This window comes from Lithobates pipiens, unplaced genomic scaffold (genome assembly GCF_037356315.1).
Source record: "Lithobates pipiens isolate NorthernLeopardFrog02 unplaced genomic scaffold, aLitPip1_a1.2 Scaffold_27, whole genome shotgun sequence".
In the NCBI taxonomy this organism is placed as follows: Eukaryota; Metazoa; Chordata; class Amphibia; order Anura; family Ranidae; genus Lithobates; species Lithobates pipiens.
In genome coordinates this window covers 93,934,410-93,949,695 of record NW_027507788.1, presented here as the reverse complement: position 1 = coordinate 93,949,695, position 15,286 = coordinate 93,934,410, and the positions used below count along the sequence as shown (strand labels likewise).

The 15,286-nt window shown below is 41.6% G+C and overlaps 1 protein-coding gene across 2 annotated transcripts in view; it reads left to right on the top strand.

The window, feature by feature from the left end:
• Window positions 1-15,286, top strand: part of NECTIN2 (nectin cell adhesion molecule 2) — a 140,033-nt gene that overhangs the window by 47,007 nt on the left and 77,740 nt on the right. For both annotated transcript variants that reach the window (XM_077457229.1, XM_077457228.1), the window contains exons 2-5: window positions 4,444-4,776; window positions 8,844-9,134; window positions 12,467-12,584; window positions 13,955-14,106. In XM_077457229.1, coding sequence (XP_077313355.1) covers window positions 4,444-4,776; window positions 8,844-9,134; window positions 12,467-12,584; window positions 13,955-14,106 — 894 coding nt within the window. The remainder of the gene's footprint in view (window positions 1-4,443; window positions 4,777-8,843; window positions 9,135-12,466; window positions 12,585-13,954; window positions 14,107-15,286) is intronic.

Sequence of the window (15,286 nt, the reverse complement as noted above, 5' to 3'; positions counted from 1 at the left end):
TAATTTGTAGCCCATTTAAGATCTGTGGTTGCCTTTTTTTTTTTTTTTTTTTTTTTTTTAACAGGTAGACCAAAAGGGAAATCTTGCCTTTTTATGATAGGAACTGTGGCAATGGCCTTTGACAATCTCTTGGAATGTTGCAGTGGCCTTCAGCTTTGTTGTAGAATACGGCCATCTCCTGGAAAGTGGCAGATGCCTTTGTCAATTTTACATACATTATTAAATATTCAGTTGTAAGCTCTAATGTGCAGGCCCTCTGATTCCACCTGTGTTACATTTTATTGTAACTATACTATATGCCCTCATGTTGGATATAAATCCTGTATAATAATATACAGATTTGCAGATTGACTACAAGATGGGGCATTGTAATCACTTAGATATCTGCCACAAAGCGAGGTAATTTATTCAGTCAATCTGAACCATAGACTGTAAAAAGGAGCAGCAAAGCACATCCACTGTGAAGCAAACTTGCTTATGTGGTTAACAAATATGGCTGCCCCCTGTTCATAGACAATTACAAACTCTACATGGCTGCCCCTATTAGTATACAATTGCAAGCTCTACGTGAAAGCTTTTGAAAATATTAAATATGAAATCTAAGCCCCCCCCCCCCCCCCCCACCTCAAGGTTCCTTCCAAGCTGCAACATGGCATTGGGTAGTGGTAACATTGTACCCTGGCCCAGGCCTAAGCAGCACTTTGCAGGGGGGCAGCACGGAAAGATTCCCCGCCGGCTTGCGCTAAACTGTTAGTGTAGTGCCAGTCTTATGAGGCGGACTGGACTGAGAGGCAAATTAGTCTAGTGCCCCCATAAAGCGGCCACACTGCTTCTGGTATGCGGGCAGCTGGCCAGCATTCCGCAACCGTGGGGGGGGGGGGGGGGGCTTTTCGAATTTTGAATGCTTTCCATTGTCCCCCCAGGCCCTCAGAACTAGTGTCCTCACCCGAAAATTTCAGGACGGGTCTTAAACAGGAAGGGGGGTGGGTCTTATTTAAATTAGGGGGTGCACACGTTTAGTCAGGCCTAGGGCAGCACAAAACCTAAATACACTACTGGGTAGTGGCCATGTCGTCGGCTTACAATCAGATTGGATAAACATACAGGTAAGGTAGAGATGGACATTGAGAGAAGAGATAATTTCTATAGGAATTTGCTTTCCAAAAACAGCTGGATGTCCTCACACTGCACCTACCATAGCATGCCTGGAGGCGATACTTAGAGGGAGTCCACCCGAATTTTTTTTTTATTAAAAGCCAGCAGCTGACTTTAAATAAATGGACACTCACCTGTCCCAGGGTCCAGCGATGTCGGCAGCCGAGGCTGATCGATTGCTCTGCTGCTGCCGCCGCCATTCTCTGTGAGGGAATCGGGAAGTGAAGTATTGCGGCTTCACTTCTCGGTTCCCTACTGCGCATGTGCGAGTCGTGCAGTGCAATGGGAATGGTCCACGCTGTCTCTGGGACCCGTGTGTGTACCAGCAGAAAGCACGGCGGGACAGGAAGAGGCATAGACTCCTGTGGTAGTCTATGCCCGGAAGTGGGTGCAAATACCTGTCTTAGACAGGTATCTGCACTCCCCCCTAAAAGGTGCCAACTGTGGCACCGGAGTGGGGGAGGGTTCCGATGAGCGCAAGTTCCACTTTAGGGTGGAACTCCGCTTTAAGTAGATTGATCAAATGGTGGACCCTTACAGCGAAGAAAGACAAAATATGGGGAAAAACTGGACACGGTCATCAAAGTGCACTATACCATATTTATGCTCCCAAATCTCATTATGGAGCTTAAGCACACATTGATAATGTTCTATAGGTGAAACAGATCTTTTACAAAGTCTATACATTCCCTTTAGGCTGTTAAAGGACTATAAAATTCCATAATTCCAGGGATTTGGTTCCAAAGCTTTAAAGTCTATTTGTATATGCTTTGACCTAAAAAGCTAGAGTTATCCTACCATTGATTGGTTTGCAGCTGATTTATTCCCATCTGTTCTGCCTCTGCACTATGTAAACCACCTTAAATAAATATTCAGCACTAAAAGGGAATGGAAGCAAGCAGCAAGATTGGAGTTTAAATTCCAGGGCATTACTGTTAAAAGTCAAAATTACAGAGTCTGCCCTTCAATTACATTTTATTTACATTCCTAAGTTTTAATGGGGCTTCTAAATACATTAGAGACCAATTCTTTTGCTCTGAGGTTTGCTCGGGCCATAAACGTGACACAATGCCTTCTGGGAAAGCGCTTCATGCTGTAAAAGGGTTATATGAGCCGTACACCAACAATTCACTTTCTGTCTTCTTTCTATGAAAAAAAAAAAAAAAGTTCTCTCTGTGAGAAATTGGATATTTCTTGGAAATCTGGGGCATCAGGAAGCCCAGTGATAGCCTTCATAAATATTAAAGGCCTCAATTCACCAAAGATTGTTTAAGTTAGCAGTATTCACACTTGTAATTGCTCAGCAATGCATGGTGCGTATCGTTGATTCCTAACGAGTAGTTAAAGGGAAATTTTTAATGCAGTGTGGTATAATACTGTATCTGTGTGCTGTTCTTTCTAGCGGGCTTAAATGAACAATAATTTATTGTAAGTATTCTAGGAGCTGTCCAGTGCTGATCTTGTGTTGGTCCAAACGTGGCAAGTACTAGTACTCGCCCAATGATCAATGTGTAAAGTTTGGAGTTTGAACTTGTATGTACCCTAACGCCCAGCTTCTTACTACCCCTTGCCTTATTAAATATGCCATAAAAATTGTTTTTTTTTTTTTGTTATATCCGTTTTAAGAAGTGCAAAAAAATTCCTGTTGATCCTGCATGAAATTTAGTGGGCTTTTTGCTTCCTGTACTCTTTGCATGTCCTGCATTGATATTTAGCATTTTTCCTTCTCCCTGTGGACTATAGGACATCAGCGTCTGTTTTGGAGGGTAGGAGAGGGTGAGAAGTTCTGTACTCCTAAGATGACAACACAACAATTTAATGCAGAGCAGTGAGTGAGCGTTGGATACTCTAGAATGGGAAGTGTGTTTATTTGGATGCCAACCAGGTGAAAATAAAATTTAAAAAGAAAAATAACTAATTGGGTAGCACTAGGGTCGTAGGTTCGAATCCCAACCACGCCACCTGTACAGAGTTTGCATGTTCTCCCTGTGCCTGCATGAGTTTTCTCCCACACTCCAAAGACATGACGACAGGTTAATTGGCTTCTATCTAAATTGGCGCTAGTATATATATATATATATATATATATCAAAGGCACAGTGGTGCACTGGACATATAGCACAATGGTAGAAATTTTCTTTAGTTTTGTTTTTTCATGCATTGCCCTTCCATGTGCTCCTTGCTGCGAAGGCCAGTTATAGGTGGGGGCAGTGGCCATTTGTACTGTTGGAATACTGGTTAGGGGGCGCAGTGGACAACTTTGCTGCCATTGTGCTATAGGGTGGGTGTCCAGTGTGCCTTTTTTTGAGGGGTGGGCTCCATCTAAAGTTTACTTGCCCTCTGGCATTTGCTTCATCTATGGCGGCTATAAGAAATGTAGAGTTGGTACTGCAGATAATACTGGGGTGCCGTAAAAGTGGCTCTGCAGCTTGTGTAAGTATTTGCAAATGTGTGCAAAAAACCCTTGATTGTTAGACAGGATAATTCAGTTGGTTGCGGGCTGGCTGGTGAGTTTAGCTGGGAGTTTGTTCTACACCTCTTGAGACAGTTAGATATTGGCTGCAGTAGTGCTGATGTTTTGGATGGAGAGACTTTCCAGTATGGTGGAAAATTTGTGTGATTGATCTGGACTAATTGTTCTGTTTTTGAGTTAGACAAATATTCTATTGTGAACATTCTGCCTGTAATGTCCCCTATTTATATGGCATTATTTCTGTCCCTTGGAGATCTGATATATATCATAACCAATGCACTATTTAATCTCTTGGGGGACTTCTATACTGTATTTTGTAATCAAGCATGGTTTTATTAACTTTTTTTTTTTTTTTTTTTTTTTCTTCTTCCTACCACCATCGCCATGGCAGAAATGGAAAAATTAAAATGCCCCTCCTAATACAGTGGGTGGTTTTACCCTCTTCCAATGAGGTCCCGGGGAATACTGAGTATCTTGCACTTCATGAGATGGCACTGCAGTACACTACAGACATCTCAACCATTCTCAGTTGCATCATTCTGTGTACATTTGGCCCTGTTTACGGTATAAACTGCATTTTGATACAGTGGGTTTTACCCAACATGTCTGAAGGAAGAGCTGGTCTTGACTCTAACAGTAGCCAGTCAGGCTCTCCCCTTTTATTTTCCAATACTGCACAGTTAACATAGAACATTACAACTGTAGTTCAAAAACACTGCTAATCATCTAGGCCCAATGTATGCTTAACTTTGCTTTACTAATATTGTACTTAATCCATTACCCTCTGCCATACTGACTGATTTCTCTGCTTTCAGTCATACAGGCCCAGGAGATCTCCGTCAATGACCAGAAGACTGGGATCATTGGCCAGGAAATCGATTTGCCATGCACTATCAGCAGCAGCGATCCCAACGTCCACGTCAGCCAGATAATGTGGGAAAAGGGTGGCAGCAGCATAGCTGTTTACAGTCCTCAACATGGAACTCACATAAGTGACTCAAACACTTATCAGCTGATTAATCCTTCACAAAACAGCGCAACGCTCCGCATTTCATCAGTTCGTGCCATTAATGAAGGAGAATATTCTTGTGAAGTAACACTGTTTCCTTCCGGTAACCGCAAGGCCACGACAAAACTGGTTGTCATAGGTAAATCATTGTGATCACTGGGTGTTATATTTGCACATTTTGTTTGTTTGAAGCCCAGGTGAGGTCACAGAAATTGATATGTAGCCAGAGAGACTTTGTAGTAAGAATCTCAATTTTCCATCATGTTGAAGCAGTTGTGCAGGGTGGCTAGATATAAGTGGCCAGTTCTATAGGAACCAGCGTTAGACCCACTAATCTCAGCAGTGGCAGCTGGTGCTAAAAAAAATGTGGGGCACCTCTCCAGGTCCACACTTTCCCCACAAACTGTGCCCTCCAGTGTTCACGGCTCCCCTGATACCCGGCGCCACAGCTTCCACCTTAACCATGTCTTCTTTCTGGGTTCAAAATTTTCAGCTTCTTGTCCTGATTGGCTGGGACGAGAAGCTGGAAACTGATGGCAAATTTATTCACTAATAACACAAGTGGGAGGGTGCGGGGCGCAGTGCTCTGCTCCCAGATGACAAGCTTTTACAAGCCAATTGGCACCTCAGGCTCTAATCACTAAAGTAAAAAAAAAAAAAAAAAAAAACACAGACCTCATAGAAACGTATTGAATCTATATATGAATCTCCGTAGTGCAGACACTCCCCTGCCACAGATCTGGGTAAGGACCCTTGAGGGGTTGTGGCTGTTGGCACTTCCAGCACTGGGCATTGCAGTGATGGGGCAGGAAAAGATTTTCATGCAAAAATCTGAAACAAATCATAACATGCCATTGTAAACTACTACAGAAAAAAGTGGGAGACTTGAGTTTGGTTTTAACCACTTCCAGCCCAGGCCAATTCTGGCATTTCCCTCTTACATGCAAACGTCAACATTTTTTATTTATTTTTTGCTAGAAAATTGCTCAGAACATCCAAAAATTATAGCAGAGAACCTAGAGAATAAAATTACAGTTGCAATTTTTGGGGAAAGAATACACTTATAATTTAATGCAAAAAAGCACAATATATAACTCAGTTTTTTGGTAAAATATAAAAGATAATGTTACGCTGACTAAATGGATACCAAACATGTCGCCCTTTAAATTTGCGCATGCTTGTGGAATGGCGCAAAGTTACGGTACTTAAAAATCTCCATAGGAGACGCTTTAAAGTGGTTGTAAACCCTTACAACCAACTTTGACCTACAGGTAAGCCTAGATTAAGGCTTACCTGTAGGTCCAAGAAATATCTCCTAAACCTACATGGTTTAGGAGATATTTCCGAAGGACGGGCACCGCTGTCTACGGCGCATGCGCCATAGACAGCATCGCGCAGGCGCACTGAGGCGCCGCTGTCAACGGCGATATGCCGCGAGTGTCGGCTCCGGTGTGCATGCGTGGGAGTGACGTCATCGCAGCTTCACTGAATGACAGTGGCGGAGCAGCGAGACCCACCGAGAAGATGGATGCGCCGGACTACAGGGGACAGGTGGGACTTCGCTGGCTCCTGTGTCAGGTAAGTGACACATAATGGACTACTATGCGATGCATAGTAGTCCATTATGCTTTGCCTTTGAAGGGAATCAAAGAGGAAGTAAACTCATCAGGGTTTACTTCCTCTTTAAACATTCTTCCAGGTTACCAGTTTAGAGTTAGTGCTAGAATTATTGCTCTCACTATAACCATTGCAGTGATGCTTCACTTGTGGTTTGAAAGCAATTAACAAATGCGGGCATGACCTACGTATGCATTCACTTCTGCGTGTGAGCACAAGGGGACAGGGAGCTTTACATTTTATTTTTATTTTTTTAAACCATTTTATTTTTACATTTTCTCTTAGGAATAAGGCATGACATGCCCTCTTTATGGAGGGATATGGGGTCTATAAGACCTAACATCTCTCCTTTATGCTGGAAAGCATGAGATTAAAAAGAGGGGAAAAAAAATCATCTCATTCTTTCCAGCAAAAAAAAGGCAGTGTTTTCATCTGCCAGAGCTGGAAATGTCTCAACATTGCTTCTGGCCTCTCAAGATCATAGCTGGTCTGCGGCCAGCTCAAAGGTAAACTAGAGCCCGGAGAAGTACTGGAGGGTGTCAAAGGGGAGGCAGGGCTGGGACAAGGAGTGGGCAGGAGGGCCACCTGCCCTGGGCGCAGTTAAGGAAAGGGGGCAACAACACAATATATAGGGTGGTACACCTATTCTACAACATGTATTAACAGTGAGGAAGGGGGCCACAATTCTAGATCCTTGCACTGGATGAGCCTGTTCTGGTACTGGGCGAGGGGAATGTCCCCTTCCGCTGCCTGTAAAAGCAATCCTAATCTGCCGCTAGGATGCCTTTTACAAAAACCAGGTGTCTTCACTCAACATCCAGGACGTAATATGATGTCCACCAAGGGGGAAGTGTTTGAAGGCTAACTCCTCCTTTTGCACGATAAAAGTTGCACCCCATATTTAAGGTGTAAATTCCCCTCCACCCCCATACAGCACGTTGAGGTTCTTCTCCTGCTGCTGCTTTTGTAAAATAATAAAAAATCATCTATTCACAGAGATCGGTTAATAAAAAAAAAAAAAAAAAAAAAAAAAAAAAAAACCACGGCAGGTGGACTTGGAGTAGAGTGGAGTAATCGCCACACTCGTCCATTGATACTTAATACACATTTTTGTCCCCACATTTATTTTGTAAAAGGTTAATTGGACCTTTTAAGCCCCTTTTTAGACTTTTCTATTTGGGTGCGTTGGGGTCATTTTGAATAGGCTGCTAACACACCAGAATGGACTACAACTTCACTTATCCCCAATGCAGCACACTACAGTGTATGGTAGTGTGTTGTTGTGCACTGCATTACTGTGTTGGAGTGCCATTAGAAATGAATGGCACCACAATTTTCTCATTGTGCAAATCCAGCCTAAAATGTAACCAAAAATTAATGAGATAATCTGGTCAGTCAAGCTAGTGAAATCACCTCAGGGAGATAGTTGTAACGTTGTCTGCTCTCAGCGGCCGTTCCACCATGGCCGTTACTGTTTTGTTCAGCTTTAGCCTTAGTAAGGTTGATATGCTATTCCTGTTGCATTTCATTTTACTATTCTGGAGAAATAGAAGGATGAAGCATATCTCCCCACTTTGATACTGAAGCCAAACTATATACACTAAAAAATGTACCTAAAAGCATACTTTCAGTCTTCTAAAGCAGTGGTCATCAACCCTGTCCTCAGGGCCCACTAACAGGACAGGTTTTATGTATTACCTTGGGGAGATGTAGACTAGAATACTGCAATCCCTGAGCAGCAAATGATATCACCTGTGATGTATTTCAGTTATCTTGCAAACCTGGCCTGTTAGTGGGCCCTGAGGACAGGGTTGATGACCACTGGTCTAACCCCACCATACTAGGACTTGCAAAAGTCATAAAGGCAAAGCATACTTAAGAGCAAGTCCTTCATAGTACTGCTCAACCCGTCCATTGCTGATGCAATGTTTTCATGTATGGTTGCAGCAAATACAAAATGTAATGGCATTTAAGACACTACAAATGAAGATGGGAGTGGTGGTGGCTGTGCTTGGTTGGCCATTTTTCACTGGACTAACCCAGCACAGAGCTTCCCTGTCCTCTTCTTTGTATACATTGCCCACCTTTTACTACTTTTCTATACCCATCAGCCAATGTAGGTGGCAGGGCATTTCATAGTTTACTTCTTTGATAGATCATGTAACCTTCCTGCTGGGGTCACAGCAATAGCTGAGCAGACGGTGAGTCCCTCAACTTGCCAGCAACCACCTAATGGTTTAAAAAAAAAAAAGTCTTGGCTTGAAGGCTCAATAGCAAGTTCAACAAGTCCACCTAACTAGTGTTTAGGCATTTTTTTTATTTTTTTTTCAAAATGAAAAATAATTCGGATGGTCATTTTTTTTTCTCCTCCCACTAGAGACTTCAAAAACAGAACCTAGTTATGGATGGCATTACTATAGTATTGTATACTTTATAGATTAAAATGTAATGTTTTGCCCCTGTTGGCCATTTTCATTTTCTAACCCAAATCTGGATGTGCTGAGCAAGGCATACACATTCCTACTTCCCTCTAGATTTAATAAACCATCTTCATATTTCTTCTAACGTGCACTTATTTCCACCTTGCAGCTGTGCCACAAAATTCTGCTGAGGCCAACACTGAGGCTATAGCAAACGGGGAAGAACAAACTGTAGCCACATGCAGATCATCCAGTGGGAGACCCCCATCCCTCATCACATGGCAAACAAGTCTCCCTGGCAACGTTACCACCACCATGACCAATAACACAGATGGAACATACACAGTTGTTAGCCGATATGTACTGACGCCCACATCGCAAGCTGACGGGATGCCCATCACTTGTAACATCAACCATGAGTCAAAAATGATTCCTATACCTTTAAAGCTGTCTGTAAAGTGTAAGTATAACTCAAGTCTTCTATTGTTTAATACAGCCTTTCTCACACCAGGGTTCTGTAAAGTATCTATCTATATCACAAGTTTAATTATATCCAAGGGGTTTTTTTTCTCAGAGAATAGGTGCAGGTACTACTCCCCCTTCTGAGTAACCCCTTGTCTCCTACCCTCCTTGTAGTATCGTTCCACCCCCTACACACCTCCCAGTACTGCCGCTTTTAGAGAGTACAGAACCAGCTATCACTTTGTGGTGCTAAGTAATTTGTATGGAATTTGTTAGTAACAAGAAAATCAGTCAAATAGATCCCCTGCAGCCAGCAACAATAGACCCCTTCAGTAACTATAGACCCCCCCCCCCTCCAGCCACAAAACTACCAACCCCCCGAAACAAACAACAATAGATCTCCTTTCAGGCAGCACAGATGGACCCTCTAGCAGATAGCAACGACAGACCCCTCCAACAGTAGATCTGCCCCAGCAACAATTGCCCTACCAGCAATATAACAACCCACCAGCAACAAACTCATCTGCAACAAAGGATTCCCCCAGCGACAATAAATCTCCCTGCAGCTAGCATTAATGGATCCTCCAGCACCCCTTGCAATGACATACATTCAGTGCTGGAACTGCTTTCCCACTGAAAAACAAACAAACCCTGATTATATCTGTTAGATAAGTGCAAAAGAAATGTGGTCATCTAGCCAGATATCTGGTGAGCTTATAACAGTCCAGAGGCAGAGAGTATAGGACGTTATCAGCTAGCATTGTTTCCCGGATATCTCCACGGACTACAGAACACCTTTCCTTGTTATGGAGAAGAGAGTGAGGTTATTTTATTATGTTGTCTTAACAGTTTAAGGCAGCCCTTACACATTCCTTGTCCAAGGATAACCATGCTTTTCAGTATGGTGGTCACCCTAGGGCAGAAAGTTACCCAATTCCAGGAAAAGAAAGGTTAAAATAAAAGAAAAATGTGTGAATAAAATAAAACTGCAGCCACATTTGATGACTGATGAACGGCAATACTATGCATTTTTGTTCTTGGGTTTAGATACGCTATAATACAGTCATACTTTTGTAGTCATTTTTTTACTATAGGATTCATTTGTATGCAAGACATCCAGCCTACACTGGACAAGTCATGCCAAATAGTTTGTATCCAGCATCTGCAGTCTTATTAGTGGTATGCAGTTGCAGCGGATGCTACACCTGGTAAGTGCTGTCCATTCATGAATACAAATGAAGGAAAAATCTATAGCCGGACCAACTTAACTCCAAAGATACTTAAGACCTTATCAGTCTATTTTGCTATTCTCTGCTTAATTACTTCTGAATGTGTAGCTTCCTGCAGAACCTCTAGTATAATTTAAAAAGCGGATTATTGCTTAAAAAATAGAGAATTGTTGGAATAAGGACAGAAACCATTATTCATAGCACAGTTGTGAAAAGTCAAACTGCATCCTAGAAGTTGTTGTGTTTTCCCCCCCCCCCTCCTAGTTCAGATCAGTTTGGCTCTTGCATAATGCGAAAGAAACCTAAAAAATTGCACTCTTGGCTTTGATGCAGAATATCTGACCAATGATCTATACTGGTCCCCAACCTTGTGGGGCAATTTTCTGCCCTTTTTATAGCTAGTTACTCTTCTGGCTAATACAACTAATTTTATGTTGTTGGCATTGTATGTTTTAAGGTACAGTTGTGCTCAAAAGTTTGCATACTCTGGCAGAAATTGTGACATATTGACATTAAATTATGAAAATATGACCATGCTAACAGAGCTTTACAAAGTTCCATTACCTTGTTAAACATTCCTTTTGACAGTTCTTTTCTGCTCCCCATGGTTCAGTATTTAGTCTGTTCAGTGCATTCACATGAGAGCTTACAAACTCCTTAACAATTTATACACAGAAACTAATTGTGATTTAAAAGGCTGCAGATGTGGGAAATTTTACCTTTTTTAATTGCCATTTAACCTGTATGCGTGTCTGTACCAAGGCCAAACATTCCAGGGTATGTAAACATGTGATGAGGGCCATTTTGGATGATTTCTGTTTATTATAAGTGAAAAAGGAGTCAAACAACTATGCAGTAATGAATGGCTTCATATGATCACTATCCTGAAATAAGTGTTTGACAATCTGTCATATTTTCAATATTAATGCCAAAATGTCACAATTTCTGCCAGGGTATGCAGACTTTTGAGCACAACTATATATGCAACCAATTAGCAACATATCATAGACTTTAAGATGTTATTAAAGAAGTACTTTTTGAATATTAATCTGCAACTTTTTTTAAACAAATAATTGGTGATCCTGCCATAAAGATCCCTGATGAGGCACTTCTGTTGTAGATTTCTCTGTCGTGGTCACCCAAGTCCACAGAAAAGTTCTCTCTCTCTCTCTCTCTCTCTCTCTCTCTCTCTCTCTCTCTCTCTCTCTGTCATACATCCATACATGTTGTCACAATACTGAATCCGATCCTACTCTCCTCAAGCGGGGTACCTCAAAACAAAACCTGTAAAAAGCCACAGGAGGGCTCAAACGCCTAATGCATTAACCCCAACAACTTTTATTAAATACAAAAGCTGAAAACGTACTTATACAAGCATAAGATGGAAAAAGCACATCAAAACGCCACTCCATGCCATATATGCTGCGTTTGGAAGGCTGACGTATTTCAAGAGACATGCCTCCGTCCACTGTTCTCACTTTCAGGAAATATGCCAAGACAAATGGCGTAGAGCCAATGCTGGAGTGCATGCATGTAAACAGGAAGGGGTAGATTTACTATAACTGGAAAAGGCAAAATCTGGTGCAGCTGTGCATAGAAACATATCCACTTCCAGATTTTTGTCAAAGCTTAATTGAACAAGCTGAAATTGGAATCGGTTTGGCTACCATGCACAGCTACACCAGATTTTGCACTTCACAGTTATAGTAAATCAACCCGAAATGTCTACAATGAAGCTGTGTGAAAATGCAACTAAAAATAGGGGGAAAAATGGTGTTTCACAGTGAATGTCATGAAGCCCATTTAGATTATGTGTTGAGTTAATGCAATGCGTTCTCTTACATTAAGAGGCATTATTCATTTTGAATGAGCTGCCACTGAACCTTAACGCACTTAAAAAATGCATCAGCGCAACAATGTAAAATTTATGGCACAGTAACGCAGCTCACTGATGATCATGCATTAACACGTGTTGCATATAACACGGTTTACTGTGCATTAACTTGATGCATAAGTGTGAATGGGCCCTTGGGGTTTACATATACTTTAACTTCACTTATATAAGTCTTCAGCTTCCTGAACTGATTTAATTTTCTTGCAGATCCCCCTGAGGTTACTGTTGAAGGATTTGATGATAACTGGCATTTAAAACGCAATGGCGTCTTTCTAACATGCAGTGCTAAAGGCAATCCCCCTCCTACGTCGTATATATGGAAAACGTGAGTATGAATGGGTAAAGACTACTAAATGCTCAAGTGCTGCCTGTGTGGTCCGCGTATAGACAAGGTCGATCTACACGAAGGCCTAAAGGCAATAAAAATCCATATGGACTGGGATCAGTTTTCAAACACTGAAGCAATAGCCAGTATTACGCAGATTTATCTTTAAAAGGGACTACGTGTTCTTTTCAAAGCATGGGATGGACCAGTTTGCTCATATAAGAACATTTGCCACTGACTCATATAAGAGTCAGCTAAAACTTCAAAAGGAAAATTACTCAATCTCATGCGGCAAAATGAAATGAGATTCAGCAGACCCGTCAGTCCCCCTACCACCTCCCTGTGGTCGGTGTGCAGGTGAATAGTCAAAGGATGGCTTGGGAGGGGAATAACTGGTTTACTGAGTTCTACTCATTCATCAGCATTATAAGCTTTTACAGGAAAATAATTAGGATGAAGAGCAGATTAAATTTCTAGTTTAAAAAGAATCTATACTTTGTCCGTAAAGGAAATGGTAACACGTTCAGTTAACATCCATCCTCTGCAACTCCATATACTTTTAGGTTTTAGTCCCCTGCTGCTCCATTTGGACACTAATAGCCAAGATTTGGAGCTGTTTGCTCTTGGTAGCCAAAGAAGATGGTAGTTAAGGGAACCTGTTGCTTGGCCTATACACTTTAACTGAACCCAAATGGATCAATATCGGTAAATGTTTTGGCTGTTTCCTGATCCTTATGTGGTAATGGTACCTAAAGAGTAGGGATGTGCTTGGGTGTATTTGGATCCTTGTGCGAACCCACTGACACAAGCCCACCAGGAAGCTGTCGCTGTACTGGGCCAATCTTAAATGTCCAAGGCATTCCCCATCCCACAGGCACACGTATATGAGTCCATTGTATGCATGCAGCTGCAAGACTGCGAATGCCCCAGCTACAGATTGGTCCAGTACAGGTGACCACCTTCCGCATGGCTTGCTCAGCTGGGATTCCATCTAGGACAGCCATTTTCAACCAGTGTTTTGTGGAACCCTAGTGTTCCTCCAGAGGTCGCTAGAATATCCTTGAGCTGTGGCTGATTGACCTATCTGATGCCTGATGCCTACATAATTCTGGGGCCAATGCTACTTGGCAGAACCAGCTGTATGAAATGAATTACAACCTTTAGAGACAGCTAAAAAGATATATGCTGACCACTACTGTAATTTTACCCACTGACCAGCAAATAAATGGTTTTAGCAGGCTCTCTGAGGCCTGAAATTTATTTCAAGGGTTCTTCTGGAGTAAAAAGGTTGAGAAAGGCTGATTTAGGATCTGAACATGCCTGAGCTAAAGAGGTTCTAAAAATAATTCTGCATACTTTTGTTTCCTCAGAATTGATGGTTCTCCGCTTCCATCCACTGTCCGGGTAAAGGAAAATATATTGTATGTGGACGAAGTGGACGAGAGAGTAAACCGTTCATTTTTGTGCGAGGTCACTAATGCCCTTGGAAGCAGAGCCTACCGCCAGGATGTCCTTGTGAGAGGTAAGTGAGTGCATTGTGTGGAACTGCATGTGCGGCTGGTATGGTGTGGCTGTGTAGCATTGCTAAGCATTGACAAAATCTTGCACCAATCATATCCTTCTGGAGACAAAATGGCTTCTCTTCAAGTCAGTGCTGACAATTTTATACATACATTCGCTTAGCTTCTATTAGACATCAAGCTCCATTGATCAGACTTGATGCTATCATTCATTCTTCGTCTACTGGTTTCATGTTTTCCATTAATATGATTGTGTGTCAGATGACACATGGCTCTATAAATTGTCATGCCCTGAAGAACTGAGGTGCCATTTTGTCAAAGACCATCAGTTGAAGAATGATAGCCATTTTTAAACCCTCCTGCATGACTTAGCACAGCACTTACTCACTGACCTTTTAGGTCATAATAAATGGACTGGAAAGCTGTGCCCTGCATGATTTCTTGCATGTAGCTCCTGTAAATCCATGACAGATAGTCATGGAACCCAAAATATAATTTGCCACTTTATAGCTTCCTATGGAACTCCATTAAATGGAACTGTAAAATAGACTGAATGTAGAACATTTTAAACATAATTGAGCGGATTTGCTTTAATTTATACCTGTTCGGCTTGGTTGTCCTCATAAGGTTAAATTTGGCCTTCATTAAATTATTGCCTGCAGATATAGTATAGGTGAGTGTACTTGCCTTTCTGGTTTATTTTTCTACAAGAACAAGAACAGCAGTTTGTTTCTGTTAACAAACTGGGCTAGAAAATCTGATTACGTTTTTAGTGATAATATTTTGGTGGGCAGCAACAAGGTCTGTGCAGGAAAATTGCTAAAAAAGGAACTATAGAAATTCTTATTTGATGTTGTGTCCCTGTTTGGAGAGACTTCCACTCAGTTCCTTCCCTGATGACATTGGTCACCAAGACAGGAATCAAGTGGAAATTTCTTAATGGGAGAAACAGACAGCTGTAAAAGCCAGACTGCTGACATGAATGAGTAAAATCTTGTTTTAGAATCTGTTGTCCAGTCTTTGCCCTATTTATTATCACCATTTAAGCCCTGAGGAAGAACCACTGAAACATATATATATATATATATATATATATATATATATATATATATATATATATATATATATATAATATAATTTGTAAACTAAAGGTTTACTGGACTTGCACAATTTGTAGGGCTC